Source organism: Panthera leo, chromosome E1 (genome assembly GCF_018350215.1).
Source record: "Panthera leo isolate Ple1 chromosome E1, P.leo_Ple1_pat1.1, whole genome shotgun sequence".
In the NCBI taxonomy this organism is placed as follows: Eukaryota; Metazoa; Chordata; class Mammalia; order Carnivora; family Felidae; genus Panthera; species Panthera leo.
This window is the reverse complement of record NC_056692.1, coordinates 26,938,362-26,956,826: the sequence shown is the minus strand read 5'-3', so window position 1 is coordinate 26,956,826 and position 18,465 is coordinate 26,938,362. Positions and strand designations below refer to the sequence as shown.

The 18,465-nt window shown below is 34.9% G+C and overlaps 2 protein-coding genes across 5 annotated transcripts in view; one reads left to right on the top strand and one right to left on the bottom strand.

Moving 5' to 3' along the window:
- VMP1 (vacuole membrane protein 1) overlaps nt 1–18,465 on the top strand; it is a 127,161-nt gene that overhangs the window by 28,151 nt on the left and 80,545 nt on the right. For both annotated transcript variants that reach the window (XM_042915710.1, XM_042915711.1), the window contains exons 4-5: nt 2,921–3,011; nt 4,271–4,381. In XM_042915710.1, the coding sequence (XP_042771644.1) occupies nt 2,921–3,011; nt 4,271–4,381 (202 nt within the window). The remainder of the gene's footprint in view (nt 1–2,920; nt 3,012–4,270; nt 4,382–18,465) is intronic.
- Nucleotides 1–18,465, bottom strand: part of PTRH2 (peptidyl-tRNA hydrolase 2) — a 57,938-nt gene that overhangs the window by 36,031 nt on the left and 3,442 nt on the right. The window lies entirely within an intron of this gene.

Genomic DNA, 18,465 nt, shown 5'->3' with positions numbered 1-18,465 from the left:
GCATGGGGTGCATGTGCGCCTTGGAAACAGCATACCTGTGTCTTTTGGATAAATACCTAGTGGTGCAATTGCTGGGTCGTAAGGTAGTTCTATTTTTAATTTTTTGAGGACCCTCCATACAATTTTCCAGAGCTGCTGCACTAGTTTACATTCCCACCAGCAGTGCAAAAGGCTTCCTCTTTCTCTGCATCCTTGCCAACAACTGTCGTTGCCTGAGTTGTTACTTTTAGCTATTCTGACAGGTATGAGGTGATATCTCATTGTGGTTTTGATTTGTATTTCCCTGATAATGATTTGAGCATTTTTTCATGTGTCTGTTAGCCATCTGGATGTCTTCTTTGGAGAAGTTTCTATTCATGTCTTTTGCCCATTTCTTTACTGGATGGTTTGTTTTTTGGGTGTTGAGTTTGGTAAGTTCTTTATAAATTTTGGATACTAACCCTTTATCTGATATGTCATTTGCAAATACCTTCTCCCATTCTGTTGGTTGCCTTTTAGTTTTGCTGATTGTTTCCTTTGCTCTGCAGAAGCTTTTTATCTTGATGAGGTCCCAGTAGTTAATTTTTGCTTTTGTTTCCCTTGCTTCCGGAGACATGTTGAGTAAGAAGTTGATGTGGCCGAGGTCAAAACAGTTTTTGCCTGCTTTCTCCAGGAGGATTTTGATGGCTTCCTTTCTTACATTTAGGTCTTTGATCCATTTTGAGTTTATGTTTGTGTATGGTGTTAAGAAAGTGGTCCAGGTTCATTCTTCTGCACGTTGCTGTCCAGTTTTCCCAGCACCACTTGCTGAAGAGACTGTCTTTATTCCATTGGATATTCTTTCCTGCTTTGTCAAAGATTAGTTGGCCATACGTTTGTGGGTCCATTTCTGGATTCTCTATTCTGTTGCATTGATCTAAGTGGTTTTATGCCAATACCATACTGTCTTGATGATTACAACTTTGAAGTCTGGAATTGTGATGCTTTCAGTTTCGGTTTTCTTTTTCAGGATTGCTTTGCCTACTATTCGGGGTCTTTTCTGGTTCCATACAAATTTTAGGATTGTTTGTTCTAGCTCTGAGAAGAATGCTGGTATTGTTTTGATAGGGATTGCATTGAATATGTAGATTGCTTTGGGTAGTATCAACATTTTAACAATATTTGTTCTTCCAGTCCATGAGTATGGAATATTTTTCCATTTTTTAGTATGTCTTCTTCAATTTCTCATAAGCTTTCTATCGCTTTCAGTGTATAGCTTTTTCACCTCTTTGGTTAGGTTTATTCCTAGGTATTTTATGGTTTTTGGTGCAGTTGTAAATGGGATCAATTCCTCGATTTCTCTTTCTGCTTCTTCATTATTGGTGTTTAGAAATGCAGCTGATTTCTGTGCATTGATTTTATATCCTGCGACTTTGCTGAATTCATGGATCAGTTCTAGCAGGTTTTTGGTGGAATCTTTTGGGTTTTCCATATAGAGTATCCTGTCATCTGCAAAGAATTTTCTCAAGTTTGACTTCCTCCTTGCCGAGTTGGATGCCTATATATTTTTTTAACTTAAGTAAACTGTACACCCAACGTGAAGCTCAAACTCACAGTCCTGACATCACGACATGCTCCACTGACATGCTCCACTGACAGAGCCAGCTGAGTGCCCCCCCAAGTTATTATTTTTAATAGTATCTTACATTTTTATTGTACATACAGTTTATTAAACATTTTGTAATATTTTTCAGTTCATTTGATCCCTAAAGCAACTCTGTGAAAGCAGTAAAACAAGTTTATGATTACAGTTGACCCTTGAATGACATGGGGATTAGGGGTGTCAATACCCACACAGTTGAAAATCCGTGTGTAAATTTTGACTCCTAGAAGACTTAACTAGTAATAGCCTACTTTTTAAAAAAAATTTTTTTAATGTTTATTTTTGAGAGAGAGAGAGAGAGAGAGAGAGAGGTGGGGGAGGGGCAGAGAGAAATGGAGACAGAGAATCCAAAGCAGGCACTTCACTGTTAGTGCAAAGCCCGACGTAGGGCTCGAACCCATGATCTGTGAGATCATGACCTGAGCCGAAGTTGGATGCTCTGCCGAGCCACCCAGGCACCCCAGTAATAGCCTACTTTTGACCAGAAGCCTTTGTATCTTATATGTATTCTATACAATATTCTTACAATATAGTAAGCTAGGAAGAAGAAAATGTTATTAAGAAAATCATAAGGAAGAGAAAATACACTTACAGTACTGTACTGTCAAAAATCCACATGTAGTCCCTGCACAGTTCAGACCCATATTGTACAAGGGTCAACTGTATTATGATTTTATTTTGTTTTATTTTTATTTTTATTTAGTTGTAAATGTTTATTTATTTATTTTAAAAGAGAGAGAGGAGAAGGGCAGAGAGACAGGGAGAGAGAATCCCAGTCAGGCTTTGCACTGACAGCAAGGAGTCCAGTGCAGGGCTCAATCCCACAAACAGTGAGATTATGACCTGAGGGAAAACCAAGAATCTGATACTTAACCAACTGAGCCAGCCAAGCACCCCAACTGTATTATGATTTTAAAAATAAGACATAGAATCAGATTGGTTAAACATCTTACTCAAAGTGTAATACTTAGGGACTCTGATCCAGGTCCTCTAACTTGAAGGCCAGCGCTCTTTTCATTATATATATATTTCATTATATTAGATCAGTCTTTTGGGTAAGGGAAAGGTTACCATAGGGTTTATGATTAAAAAAAATTGGGTGTTCTATACCTATGTATCTGCTCTTGCCCTCCTTCTGTACCCTAAGAGACCATCATGTTTAAGGACAAGAGTTTAACCCCAAAAAACTGATTCTGTAGCTGTGCTAAACAACCTAAGTGCTTCAACAAGAAATTGTTTTGGGAGTGCTGAATCCTAAAAATGAGTCTGTGAGATATTTCATTTATTTTTGTTTTTAAGATTATGGCATCGTCAAAGCATTGTGGTATCTTTTTTATTGCTGCTTGCTGTACTTATAGCTACGTATTGTGTTGAAGGAGCACATCAACAGGTAAGAGGTTCAGCAACTCTTTCTATTCCCTTTTATTTGTTTTTTTTAATGATTGTTTTGAGAGAGAGAGAGAGAGAGAGCACCAGCCAGGGAGGAGCAGAGAGAGGGAAAAAGAGAATCCCAAGCAAGCTTCACACTGCCGGCACAGAACCTGGCACAGAGCTCGATGTCACAACTGTGGGATCATGACTTGAGCCCAGATCAAGCGTCAGACGCTTAACCGACTCAGCCATCTAGACACTCCTCTGTTTCTATTCTTGTACCCTCCCTAATCCCAAACAGTTTCAAAATGGGACTGTTGTGGATTTGGTAAAATTTCTGCCCTCCACATTTTTAGATTTGGTTTTGTTTTTTACATTTATATCATAAATGATATCTTAATGTCTTAAAAGATCAAATATTAAAAATATTGTGGCATTTCATGGCTGCTGAGCATTTATATTTGGCATATATCATTTCTTTTTATTTTCAAGGATTCAAATGTAACTTTCCTGATGGTGTTTAGTCAAAACTTTGGTTAAAAATAGCAAAACATTAATGTATTCTAAGAGGAAGTGGTTCTAAAGTAGTATTGTTTTATATTTTAAAACAGTTCACCTCTAATTTCAGAGAAGTTTTTATAGTTTTAAGTGCATTTCTTTTAACTATTTTGAAGAAATATATGTATGCCATTAAGAGTTTGTAAGGAACTGGTCTGAAGAATTTAATTGCCAATGTGAGAGTCTAGAATCTAATATGTGGAATGCTTCCAACAAGTCCGTAGCTCAGTGGACTTCAGTTTGCTCTAGTTTGAAAAGCATCTCGGCCTTAAATATACAAAAATAATTGTATTCCGTTTTTTTACTTTGATTAAGAAGAATATATTCCATTCACAAATATGTGAACAACTGTCCCACTCTTACCACTGTTTATTATGATGCTTTCTTAAAGTTTTTGTAACTTTTAAATACCTTTAAGACTTTTATTCTCATAGTTAAATCATATTAGTAATTTGCATTTTTCCTATAAATGTCATTCACAATAGTAGGACTTTAAAGGTCTAAAAACAAGATCTGTATTCTAATTAGATGAATTTTTTGTCTCTCTGCTGTCACATATACAAGGAATTAGGCCTCTTCAAGGAATTTTTACTCTTAATGCTTTCTTCCTATTAGAAACTTATTTTAGTTGGTTGGTTTTAGTTTGATTGTAGGTGATAAATAATGTATTTTTGCTTAACAAGGTTTTTTTCCCCCCACTGCATCCATTTTGTTTTTCAGTATGTGCAACGTATAGAGAAACAATTTCTCTTGTATGCCTACTGGATAGGCTTAGGAATTTTGTCTTCTGTTGGGCTTGGAACAGGGCTGCACACCTTCCTCCTTTATCTGGTAAGAATAACTTTTAATAAGCAAGATTGAAAGAGATGTTTTAATTGGTGCTTCAGGAATTAAAATTCTAAGATTTTTAGTTATCCATCTTTGCATTTTAGAAGCACTCTAATCCTCAAATCAGTGTTTTTAAGTTTGATTTAGAATTGTTTTGTTTTTCCTTTTGGGCTGAGGATTTAAAAAGAGAAGAGGGAAAAACCCTTGGGCAAATGAGATTGTTCACTTAAATTAATTCAGCCAGGAAATGTTCCTTCCAGGTTTTGGAATAATGGTTCTTTTGCTTATGCAATGGTCATTTTAATAGCTGAAGTTCTTTAAATGTACAAGATTTCATGTAAGGCTTAGAATTAATTTGAACAGTTTGCTTTCTCTGTTAATCAGCAAATGAGAAATGGTGTCTTCCCTCATGTTCTCAAGTACCACATGCATACACCTGGATAGTCATTTTTGGTATTCTTACTGAATGTAGTTAATGAAATATATATAACACATGTCGAACTTAAAGCTTTCTTAAATCCTTTTAAATCAAAGTATAAAATGTACCCCTCCTAAAAAAAATACTATTTTACTTAGTTGAAAATGGGGAGATAAAAGATAGGTTTTCCTTTAAACATTAACAAATGTACTGAAGTAATAGCAGAGCTAGGACCAGGGGGTGATGAGCAAGACATCTAAGGAACAGAATTTAAATGGCACTCTCACGGTCATGTAAGTATGGACTTGAGGAGTGAGTGCTCATCAGATTTTGTGCCCTGGATTCCTCTCTTGTTTCACTCTATTCCTTTTGCTGAGGAATTGAAAACAATTCCATATGAAAAAAGCCTGATCTTGATTGGGGAAAGACAGGTGAAAAGTTGTCACAGCAGTACTGATTCCTGAATAAAGTTCAACACAGCAAACGTTTCCAATCTTTATGTTTCAATGAATTCATTTCAGAAGCAGATATGGTAAGTATTAAGGAATGATAGTTCAGAAGGCTGCTAAATTAAGGGTCTGAAGAATAATTTGAGAATCTATAATTCATAACTTCTCCAAGTTTATGGGAGTTTAAAATCTGGAATTTTAGAATTCTGTTCATGATTGCTTGCTGATTTAATCCCAAATAGGGACATAATCCCAGAGAACTAATCCATATCAGTGTTTCTTTAGTAACTAAATTCTTAGACATATAATGCTATATTTGAGGTTGAGGGAGAGGAGAAAAGAAGGAATTAGAGGTTATAGGTTCCTTCTAAATGGTTATAGGTTACCAGTCTGTTCTTTTCTAAATCTTTCTTCTGAGATTCTTTGGGAAAACCAGATTAAGGAACTAATTTGTAGCACTGGATTAATTTAGAAGTATCTAAAAAGCAACCCAGGTAGTGATTCTAATGAAATGTAGAAATTGCACAATAAGTTAGGGTAAAGAAATTTGAAACAGGGGCGCCTGGGTGGCGCAGTCGGTTAAGCGGCCGACTTTGGCTCAGGTCATGATCTCTCAGTCTGTGAGTTCGAGCCCCGCGTCGGGCTCTGTGCTGACAGCTCAGAGCCTGGAGCCTGTTTCAGATTCTGTGTCTCCCTCTCTCTGACCCTCCCCTGTTCATGCTCTGTCTCTCCCTGTCTCAAAAATAAATAAAACATTTAAAAAAAAAAAAAAAAAAAAAAAAAAAAAAAAAAAAAAAAAAAAGAAATTTGAAACAAGGAAGTTATATGTTTCCTGTTTCTTTTCATATCCATAAGAAACCTTTATAAGGTGACATTTATAAAATGTCGTGATGTGAAAACATTATTATTTTAGTTCCATTGATATCCAGTAAAGGTTTTAGAAACATACAAATAATCAATAATTATTATAAAATTCATTTGAGTGAAAAATCAAGTCTTTGCTTCCATAAATTAACTAGTTACTTCTGCTGGGGGATCAGAGTGCAGATTTAATGGAATGTGGTTAGACTTTTCACAAGTGTAGAAGAAACTCTTCAATAGCTATTTGAGGGAAGGTATTATACTCTCTCATTAAAGTAAATACTATATATATTAGTTCAGCAAGTATGAAGATTTAAATAGGGAACAGCTGAAACTGTTGCATTATAGGTAAGAGCTGTATAAAAGTTTTGTGGCATTATCACTGATGATAATAAACTGGAGTGGAGAGTGGATCAGGCCACTTTTTTCAGCACTAAATAAATTTGATTTTTGTGAGTAGCATTTAGAATTACTTTAAATGCACTAAAATTAAATACAAGTAAAATAACCAGATCTGCATTTTAAACATATGATATTAGCTGTAGTGTGGGAGATAGATTGAAAATGGGAGAGAAAGAAGATGGGCAGTTATGATAATCCTTCTGAAAGACACAGGCTTCCATGGAGGTAGCAGGCAGTATGGAGAGGAGGGGATGTTTACAAAAAAGAATTTGCAGAGAGAAGTCAAGTGGAATGAAAACAAAAGATGGCATAAATTTTAAATATTTCAGAAGAGTGGTTGGAGTGGCAACAGCATTGGGATTGAACGGGACAAATCTTAGAGAAATTTTACTAGTATAATCACAAAGATGTTATGGTTTAATTATGGGGAAAGGAGCCAAAGATAATTGTTGGTTTTTTACTTGAGTTGATACCATAACTGAATAGAAAACAGTTTTATATTCAGTTGTTTATTGAGTACATATTATAAGTATCTGAAAAGAGAAATTTAAAAGGATGTTATAATTATCTTGCAAGGTACATGAGATTTTCACCTGATCCAGGTGGGTTGCTGGTGCAAGTGGTTGGACAGAAAGAAGGGAAATTTGTAATGGACTAAGAATTCTTTCTTTCTTTCCCTTCTTTTCTTCTTCCTCTTCCTTTTTCTTTTCCTTTTCCTTTCTTTCCCTTCTTTCTGGCTTTATTTTTGGACCAGTTTTAGGGTTGCAGAAAAATTGAGGAAAAAAAAAAGTTTCCACGTACCATTTTATATACACACACAGGTTCTCCTGTTTTTTGTTGTTGTTGTTGTTTTCTATTGAGGTATAATTGATATAAAATATTATATTAGTTTCAGATGTATAACGTAATGATAGTTTCCCTATTATTAACATCTTACTTTGGGGTGGTACCCTTGTTACAATTGAGGAGCCAGTATCAATACATTATAAACTAAAACCTATTATTAGTATTAGAGTTCACTTTGTTTTACAGTTCTGTGGGTTTTGACAAATACATAATGTTTTGTACCCCCCCCCATAGTATCATATGGAATAGTTTTACTGCCCTAAAAATTGCCTCTGTTCTACCTATTTATCCTGCCTTCCACCTCCCCTCTACCAGTGACACCTTAGTAAACACTGATCCTTTTATTGTCTCTATAAGTTTTGGCTTTCCAAAATGTCGTGTAGTTGGGTTTATATATGTCTTTTTTCACCTGGTAGTCAATAACCAATAGGGTAGCAGATGTAGAAGAAAAAAATTCATCAATAAGACTGTCCACTTGTAAACTTTGGCATTCTAGAACAGAGAAAAATAGCCAGGAAACCAGAAGCAAAGCAGAATCAAATAAAGGTTTAAAATTTGATCTGTGGAGTGTCTGGATGGCTCAGTAGGTTGAGCATCCAACTTCGGCTCAGGTCATGATCTCACAGTTCATGAGTTTGAGCCCTGCGTTCGACTCTGTGCTGACAGCTCAGAACCTGGAGCCTGCTTCAGATTCTGTGTCTCCCTGTCTCTCTGCCCCTCCCCTGCTCGCGCTCTGTTTCAAAAATAAATAAACAGTGAATAATAATAAAATAAAAAATAAAAATTTGATCTGTGATATTTAAGAAGCTATTCTAAATAATTTGTTATATATATAACATATATATATGTTATATATATATAACATATATATATAACATATAATTTGTTTCATATATATATATATATATATATATATATATATATATATATATGTTAATTTTGAGAGACAGAGTGAGTGGGGGAGGGCAGAGGGGGAAGGTAGAGAGAGAATCCCAAGCCTGTTTAAAGTTTATTTTTATTTATTTTGAGAGAGAGAATGAGAGAGCGGGGAAGGGGCAGAGAGAGAGAGGGAGGAGACCGAATCCCAGGCAGTTGTCAGTGTGGAGCCCTATGGGCGCCCAAACCCATGAACCACAGGATCATGACCTGAACTGAAATCAAGTGTTGGATACTCAACTGACTAAGCCACCTGGGTGTCCCTATTTTAAAAACTTAACATTTTCTTGGTGACAGATGGTCAACAGAGTTTATCCTTATAGATGGCCACTCCTTTTGCTTTGTATCTGTGAAATGTAATTGTGTTTGGAAAGTCCTAATTATACCTGCCTTCATTTATGAGCCTTTATTCTCACTTAGGGATGTGATATTAACATTCTAATGTCATATATTTTTGTACCAATGAAACTGGCACATTTTCCATATACAACATGTAACTCCTCAGGCAAGAAAACAAGTGACCATGTTAGGAGAGTAATGCAGTCAGAAATTTAACTATCCTTTTAATAATAATTTGTAGTAAAATAGATGAAGAAGAAACCAAATTTAACAAAAGGAAAAGATTTAATTCATTCTTCATTACAGTACTCTTTACTGGAAGTCATGGCTTAAAAATGAACTAGAAAAATTTTTCCTAAATAGACAAAATTTCCCAATTAGATTCTTCTCAATATGGAAATTACCTCTCTTGGAAGTTTCACTTAGTTCATTATAATTCATTGTACAACTAAATGATCATCTCAAAGGGTTACTATATTTCCTAGAATATTAGATACCTGTCTGTCTGCCCTTAAAATTGAAAAATTGTTTTGGGGTGTCTGGCTTGCTCAGTTGGTAGAGCATGCGACTCTTGATCTCAGAATCATTAATTTGAGCCCCACGTTGAGCATGGAGCCTACTTAAAGTTTAAAAAAATAATAAAATGGAGAAGCAGTCTTGATTTTTAAGTTTGTCAGTAAACTATTTATATTTTAGATATATTTGAAAAGTTATAACTTAATTCAGATGCCCTGAAAGTCCTCATTACTTCCAACATCAGAAGTAAAAATAGTTGTTTGATCCACATTAAATTTAATGAAAATCAATAGGGAAAAATGACTAGTTTGGGCTACCATCAAATTTTGTAAAATGATTTGAAAACAGTGGAAATCTAGTAGTTTTCAGAGAACATATATCTAGCCACAAAGGAGAAGTTAGATGCTATTTATGTAGGAATAATGATTACTAACCAGAGAGTAAGGGAAAGGAAAGTGAATGGATTTTTTTCTCAAGGGTCAAGGGAGGTTAGTTGTGCCTCTAGTTAGTTGGTTTGTTCCATTAATTGTAATAGTCAACAAGTGGGCTTCAAGAGGTCTGTCTGTTAATTTCCTGAAACACTATACATGTTGTTATGTGTCTACAAAATATGCATCTTTCTGGCAAAAAGGACTTATAAGATTCTCCAAAGACTAATGCATAGCAACTTAAGAACCACTCTTCTAGAACTTTTTCCTACGTCTGTCTATTCTTTAGCTGCCACTAGGTGGCATTGCTAATACAACCAATGTAACTGCTATATTTGCAAGTTGTGTTCTAGATAAATATGAAACCTTTAAATAGCTCTACTTAGATTATAGAGGCATATTCTATTATTTATCTGTATTTATAACTATAATGCATGTGAATGAAAATAAGTTTTCTTAGTAGTTTTCCATATTCATTAATTAGTTTAACAGTTATTAGCCTTTCCTTCCATCGTGATGTAAATATTTGCAGGCAGCACATACTCCTGTGGTGTGCCCAGTTTCAGATATAATGCCATAATTCCATTATTTTCTTTATTATTCAAGAATATGCAAGTAATTGAAGGTGATTTTGTTATGGGACTGAAATCTTTCATTCCTATCATGAGAGATAATAGGGCATATGCAGAGTCAAACAGCTCGGTTTGAATGCTGAGTCAAATATTACTATGATATTTGGTAAGTTTCTTAACTTTTAAACCTTATTTTATTCAGCTGAAAATGGGAATGATGCCTGTTGCATAAGGCTGTTTTGAGGATTGAAATAACACGTTATTGAAATGATGAAGTAACACATGTACATGAAATAACACATGTACACTTTTCAGCTCACTGGCTAGTATATATAAGGTTCTCAAATGATAGCTACTGCTATTATCATTATTCTTACTATGATTTTATTTAAAAGGCAGTCATTTCATTTTACACACTTTAGCTGTTACTCTTAAGAAATTATAAGCAACATTTCCCACAATTGAGTTTTTAAATTCTTCCAAGAATTTAATAAAATGTCTCACAGGTGCTGTACATTTTTTTAAGTCTTAAAATTTTCTTTGCATAGGACTCTCACACCCTTTGTTTATTATTTATTTTTATTTTTTATTTATTTTTGTATTTTTTATTTATTCATTTAAATTCAAATTACTTAACATACAGTGTAGTATTGGTTTCAGGAGTAGAACCCAGTGATTCATCACTTACATATAACACCCAATGCTCATCCCAACAAGTGCTCTCCTTGATGCCCATTACCCATTTAGCTCATTCCCCCACCCAAAACCCCTCCAGCAGCCCTCAGTTTGTTCTCTGTATTTAAGAGTCTCTTATGGTTTTCCTCCCTCTCTGCTTTTATTTTATTTTTCCTTCCCTTTTATGTTCATCTGTTTTGTATTTATCAAATTCCACATAAGAGTGAAATCATATGATATTTGTCTTTCTTTGACTAACTTACTTCATTTAGCATAATACACTAGTTCCATCCACATTGCTGCAAATGCTCCCACAATTGATTTTAATACAGCAGTATGTCATAGCATAGTTGAAAACCACTGATAATTGTTTCATTTCCAGTGATGATAGATTAGGCAATTTAGATCAATACTCTCATGAAAGTATCTTTAACAGGTTGATAAAATTTAAAAACTCCTGTGCCTGGGTGACTCAATGGGTTGAGCATCTGACTCTTAATTTCAGCTTAGATCATGATCTCATGGTTCCTGGGATTGAGTGCCATGTTGGGCTCTGTGCTGACAGCCCTTGCTCTCCCTCTCTCACTTGTGCCTGTGTGTGTGTGATTTCTGTCTCTAAATAAAAAAAAAAAAGTCTGCCTAAAGGTATCATAGAGAAAAAAAAAAGAGCAAAGAATTATAACAGCAACCGTAATGTTAAAGAGGAAACCTAGACAGGTGATACTGGCAAATGATATGCTTTGATAAACTTGCAGGCTTTGGATTGGAACCCTAAGGAGCCACACTTTAAAGGTAAGGATGAATTAGATATAAATTAGCCCTTACAGAGACTGAAGCTCAGGCTTAAATCTTAAGTCTAGAGGAAAATAAAATCATGCTAGGCTTCACATTAATTCCATATTTTTTTTAATATATAAGTCTAGCACTCAGTGAAAAGTAATCAGGTATCTGAGGAGACAAGTTAATTTGGTCAATACAAAGAAATAATAGAAAAAGATCCACAGGGGATCCATTTAATGAAGTTATTATACATGTATTAATCTAAAGCAATGTGGGGGTGCCTGGGTGGCTCAGTCAGTTGAGCATCTGACTTTGGCTCAGGTCATGATCTCACGGTTCATGAGTTTGAGCCCCACGTCGGGCTCCGTGCTGACAGTTCAGAGCCTGGAGCTTGCTTCAGATTCTATGTCCCCCTCTCTCTCCGCCCCACCCCTGCTTGTGCTCGGTCTCTGTCTTTCAAAAATGAGTAAACATAAAAAAAAAATTTAAAGCAGTGTGTTCAAGGTAATAAACAAGTTTGAATATTTTGGCAGAGAATTGGAGTCTATAAAAGAGAGGCAAGTGGAAATTCTAGAATTGAAAAAACATAGTAACTGAAATTAAGAACTCAATTAATGGACTTTCAGTAGATATACCTAAGAGAGGACTAATAAACTGCAAAATAGGCAAGAGAAAAATGTCCAGAACAAAAAGAAATGGAGAAAAAAAAACATGATGTCTTCAAAAGAACTCCAGTAAGACTGATTTCTTGCTGTCATGGATTTTGTTGAGAAGTTAACAGCTGACAGTGGAATGGTATCTTTAAATAAAGGACTAAAAGAAAATAGCTACCAACAGAGGATTCTATACTCAAAGTATCCTGTGAACAGTGTAAAATAAAGGTACTAAAAAAACCCAAAAAACAGAAAGTTTGTCATCAGCAAACATTCTCTAAAGGAAATAGTAAAAGATATTCTTTGAATTGAAGGAAAGTGTTTCTTGATTGAAGCCCAGAGATTCAGGAACAAATGAAGAATAAGAAGGGTAAATATATGGGTAAATTGAAATTAAGATTGACATCAGGGTGCCTGGGTGGCTCAGTCGGCTAAGCGTCTGACTTCAGCTCAGGTATGATGTCGCAGTAATGATAATGTCTTTTTTTTTTTTTTTTTTTTGTTAATGTTTATTTATTTTTGAGAGAGACAGAGACAGAACGTGAGTGGGTTAGGGGTAGGGAGAGAGGGAGACACAGAAGGAGAAGCAGGCTCCAGGCTCTGAGCTGTTAGCACAGAGCCTGACGCGGGGCTCGAATTCACAAGCTGTGAGATCATCCGACTGAGCCACCCAGGTGCCCCAATGATAATGTCTTAAGAGATTAAAATATAGAGAGAATTAAAATACATCATCTACAAATCAGATGTAGAATAATTGAAATTATTGAAGAATAATTATTCTAAGGCCTTTGTATTCTGTTAAAGGCAAGATATTCATTTATATAACACTTTAATAAACAAGGATTTATTTTATAATCTTTAGGGTAAGCACTAGAAAAATATATAAAAATCAAGCTAATAAGGGCAGGTAAAAATTGAGTAATTTTTTAAAAGCCAAACCAAAAGAAGGCAAGGAAGGACAAAACGAACATAAATAGGATGATTAGTAAGCATTCAGTGGTAGATTTAAATCCCAAATATATCAATAATTATATAAATGTAAGTGGAATAAATATCACTTTCTATTGTCCAGATAAATGTAAAAAAATATTTAGCTATTTGCTGTATGCAAACTACATACATAAAATATGAATACACAGAAAGATTAATGGTAAAAGGATGGAAAAAGATGAGCGAAATGTCAGTGAGCTTATGCACCTATATTGAAGTCAAAGTAGAGTATGAGGCAGAAAGTGTTAATAGAATGCGTCAGTTCTTAATAATAAAAGATTAGGGGCGCCTGGGTGGCGCAGTCGGTTAAGCGTCCGACTTTAGCCAGGTCACGATCTCGCGGTCCGTGAGTTCGAGCCCCGCGTCAGGCTCTGGGCTGATGGCTCGGAGCCTGGAGCCTGTTTCCGATTCTGTGTCTCCCTCTCTCTCTGCCCCTCCCCCGTTCATGCTCTGTCTCTCTCTGTCCCAAAAATAAATTAAAAAAATAAATAAATAATAAAAGATTAATTCACCAGGAAGTTATAACAGTTATATTTGTATTTATCTTATATACTCAACATATAAAAAGCAAAATTTGGGGGGCGCTTAGGTGGCTTAGTTGGTTGAGTGTCTGACTTCAGCTCAGGTCATGATTTCATGGTTCATGAGTTTGAGCCCCACATCGGGCTTGCTGCTGTCAGCGCAGAGCCTGCTTCAGATCTTCTGTCTCCCTCTCTCTGTGCGCCTTCCCTGCTTGCACGCATTCTCTCTCTCTCAAAAATAAATAAACATTAAAAAAAAAAAAGCAAACCTTGGGGCACCTGGCTGGCTCAGTCTGTGGAGCATGTGACTCTAAATCTCTGTCATGAGTTCAAGCTCCACATTGGATGTAGAGCTTACTCTGAAAAATAAAAATAAAAACAAATAAAAAGCAAAACTTGGCAGAACTACCGAGAGAAGGTCATAACTTCCACAAACTTGGAGAATTAATAGGGGAGTATAGTATAATTGTTGGATGCCAGGTCAATATATATATAACAATTGTATTTTTACATACTGTAAAAAACAGTGAAATTTTTTAGAAGGTACTATTTATAATAGCATTTTATTAAAAAAAGCAAAAATCTAGGAATAAATCTTATAAAAGATATGGTTCACTTCTACATAAATTGTAAAATATTATTGGAAGCAGAAAAATCTAGATAAAAAGGAATATCATGTTCATGGATTAGAAGATACAGTATTGCAAGGCTGTGAGTTCTCCCAGTTTTATCCACAGAATCAGTGCAATATCAGTCAAAGTTTGTAGAAATTGACAGACCAATTGAAAAAAGTTTTCATTACACTAGCTTTGTAATCAACCTTAACAACCAGTAGGGTAGGTCCCTCTGTTGTATGTTTCTATTTCTTGACCTAGGTAGAGGATGCTTGTGCTGTAATAACTCATGTATAATGGACTTTTCTGTATATGCTGTATTTAAATGTTCTGTTGTAGTACATATACTGTTTTGTTTTGAAATTTTATAGTCATTTTAAAGTTTTATTTATCTAAGTACTCTCTACACCCTACATGGGGCTTGAACTCATGACCCCAAGATCAAGATGTTGCATGCTCTTCCAACTGAGCCAGGCACCCCTGCTATAGTTATTTTAAATTGGCATTTAACTACTTCCTAAAATCAGGAAGTGTTCATTTAGATAACATTCATTTTTGTGAGGCTTTTTCAAACTAAGACTGAGAACAAACGGGTTTTCTTATATATTCTCAAAAAACTGAATTTTTTCATAAAGTCATCACTGTAGTAATTCATTTTAGTTCACTTCAAAAAGCTTGAACATTTACTTAGTGCAAAAAAAACACTCTGAAATACTATGTGAATTACAAAAAAAAAGGAATTCATTATATAGAACAGAAGATATATATTACATAAATACATATACTGTAGGACATTATGGCAAATATAAATACTCTCATAGTGATATTCATAAATTGTTATAAGACCTCCTAAAATGGGGAGGAATTCTCTTGGAGAAAGAATAGGAAAAGTTCACGAAGATGGGTTTATTGAGGGATAGGCAGTCAGATATGAAAGTAGGAAATCTTGGAAATGGAAAGAAGACCCATGTGTGAAAATACATTGGTGCCAGATTGTGGAAAGCTTTAAATGTCACTGGAGTTTATGTTTTATGTGTCACAAAGAGTTTTCCAAACAAGTTTTAACATGTGGTTTAGGAACATAACTCTGAAAGCATTGTGGAGGATAGATTTGGTGGGGAAGCAACTGAAAATAAGGGGTCCAGTTAGAAGGCAATTGTCCAGGTGAGAGGTAGTAATTACCTGATCTAAAGCAGAGACAGTAGGAAGGGTATGACTATTGATGAAAAATGACCTAATCTGTCTATAGCTTTTTCTTATTTTGCATAATAGTTTTATATTGAACACCACTACAGCCTCTGTTTTATTTCCCCAGCAAATAAAACTATATCTACTCTCTGCTTTATAAATAACATTGTAATATGCTCTTTGCATTGAATTTAGATAAACACCAGGCATAATGATTTAAAATGTGATTTTTGTTTTTTTTATTTAGTGTTTATGAGCATGCTTATGGTCTCTGGTATATCTATAGTAAGATATGTTATTTTTTTATATAAGAAAAGAATCCTTACTAAATAACAAAATAGAAATTAAATAGCATTTGTAAACTGCTCTCTGCCTATTTTATTTCTTAGGCATTTTTTTGTTCCTTTGTGTGATGTCTATCTCATGAGCAAATTTTGCCTGGAAAGTAGTGCAGGTTACTGATTTCATTCATTTACTTTACTCATGTTTTTTAATAAGTAGATCAGATGTAAAAAGGCTTCTGTGGCTGGCAGATTTTTCTCAGATTGCGCCTTCTAAGCACTCTTCTCTTGGATATTAATTTCCAGAAATCCATTAACAAATCTCTTTTAGTCTTAAGCATGTAGCAGATTTCCTTTCAGAAGATTTAGAACATGAATGATCCAGGAATGCTTATTTATTAGTGGAAATTATACCCAGAGTAAAAACAACTTAATGAAGGGAATGTTGCTGATGTTAATAACCTCTTATTTCCACCTTAAATGGTCTGATCAGGGCCAGACATCTCATTGGTCAGCACTTTTTCTGTAAAGAGCCATATAGTAAATATCTTAGGCCATGCAGTTTCTCTTGCAACTCCTCAGATCTGTCATTACAATGAGAAAGGATCAAAGGACAATATGTAAAGGAACGTGAACTTTATTCACAGAAACACGTTGATCTTCAAGCTGTAGTTTGCCTTGCTCTAACTCACAAGGTGACAGTAGTTCATTAGAAGAAGCATATTGAGTTTGGGAGCCTTAGTGAGCTAGCCATCTTCTAAGGATTTTTATAAGACATATGCATTTGACTCATCCATTTGCCAAAAATATTATCATTTCTCTCTTCCAGTCATAATATTAGACTTAACGTGATGGTTTATAAGAGAATATAGTTGTGTGAGTGCTTGAGTGGTCTAGAAAACCATCGAGGGAAAAAGAATGCATTTTGCATGAAAAGGAAAATGGGGGAATTGCCTCCAAATGAGTTGCCTGATGACAGTAAGATTTAATTCTAATTTCATGTAGTAATTGTTAATGTGTGCAGCTATTAAATACTGGTTTTTACAACATTGCATTCATTATGAGAAGTAAGTAATTTATGGATTAAGTTTAGAGTGTTAAAAACAGTTGGGAGAAGTGATGGGTTATTTCAGTAGCCACCTTAGAATTACTTCCTGTTACTAGAAAAATATGATTCATAATTCTGTAAACAACCGGGCTAACAAAAACAGGAACTTTGGTACTTGATGAGAAATATATCTCAGGCATGCTCCTTAACACACATATATTATTATTCACCAAGTTATAAGGCAAGCAGATGATTAAAGAGCCATTTGTATACTGTATGTGCCATTTATGATTTATAAAGTTTATTTTTCTTAATAATAACAAAGAGAATGAGTCCTTAGACAGGAATTTACAAGTCTCAAATATGTGAACAGTTCTGACACTAGGTGGAGCAGTTTCCTGGACAAAGCCTTAAGAAGCCCTAGATTCCTTTCAAAAAACCCCACTCTTAGAAAAAGAAGTCTAATGAGAACAAGAACTATCAACAATAATGGTAAAAGGCACCCAAATATTGAGCTATAAATAGAAGGCTGAATATACGTTACAGATAACTTTTCCCTTTGGCATATACATTTTAACCATTGAATTCCTGGATGTGAGGGATAGTCACGTGTTGAAAGTGTTAGAGTTGCCCTGTCTAGATGCAGTTGGTATATAGAAAAGCTTTGGAACAGTTCAATTACATTGTAGAATATATTAGGTTTTATTAAAAGCTATAACATCAAGGCATTGTCATCTGAATAGTATTAATGAGTCATTTGTTTAATAGGACCATTGTAATAGAAAAAAAAAATTTCTCTCTGTTATAAAATAAAAAAAGTTAGTTGTGAGATATTTGCCTTTGTGTAAAATTCAGAGGCCTGTTTCTGCTTTAAAGTTTAGGATTATTTCATTACAAAAGTATGTGGTAATGATTGTATATTTAAAAATATGACATCTTGATTGCTGTTGAATGTTTATAGAACCCTTCTGTAACCCCCCCCCGTCTTTTCCTTTAATGAACAAGTGCTTTATAGTATGTATATAGTACTTTATAGTATGCTACTAAAAAGCTGTGTTTTCCTTAGGTGTAGACATTTCTTATACTTTTTGACTGTTGGCTCTTTAATGCCTAAAGTAAATGTTACTTGGAAAACTGTATGGATATGGATTGAAATGAAATAGTGAAGTAGGTTCAGTAAGAGAAATATTGTAATGGTTTAATGCTATGAGGTAGGAGAATTCTTTTAAAAAATTGTTAGCCAACCTCTTTTTTCCCTGCTTGACTCTGATTAATGCCTCATTGCTCACCTGTCTATCCCTGTATAAGGCAAAAATGAGGGAAGGCATTGGCAAAAGTAGGATTCTGGTGTAACTGGATAATGCTCTGTATAGGTATAATGACTCTGGCTCTAAGTATGCAGTGATTCAGGACTCTGGCGGGAAGACCAAACAGGCCCTTCTTAGAAAAGGTCTGTTTGCGCTTTTTTTGATGAAGGCATGATCAGCTCTTCTCCCTGCCTTTCCCCAAAGAGTGACTCATGCATTAACTCTTGTGAGTATCACCACATCAAAAGAAGAAACCAAGGTCT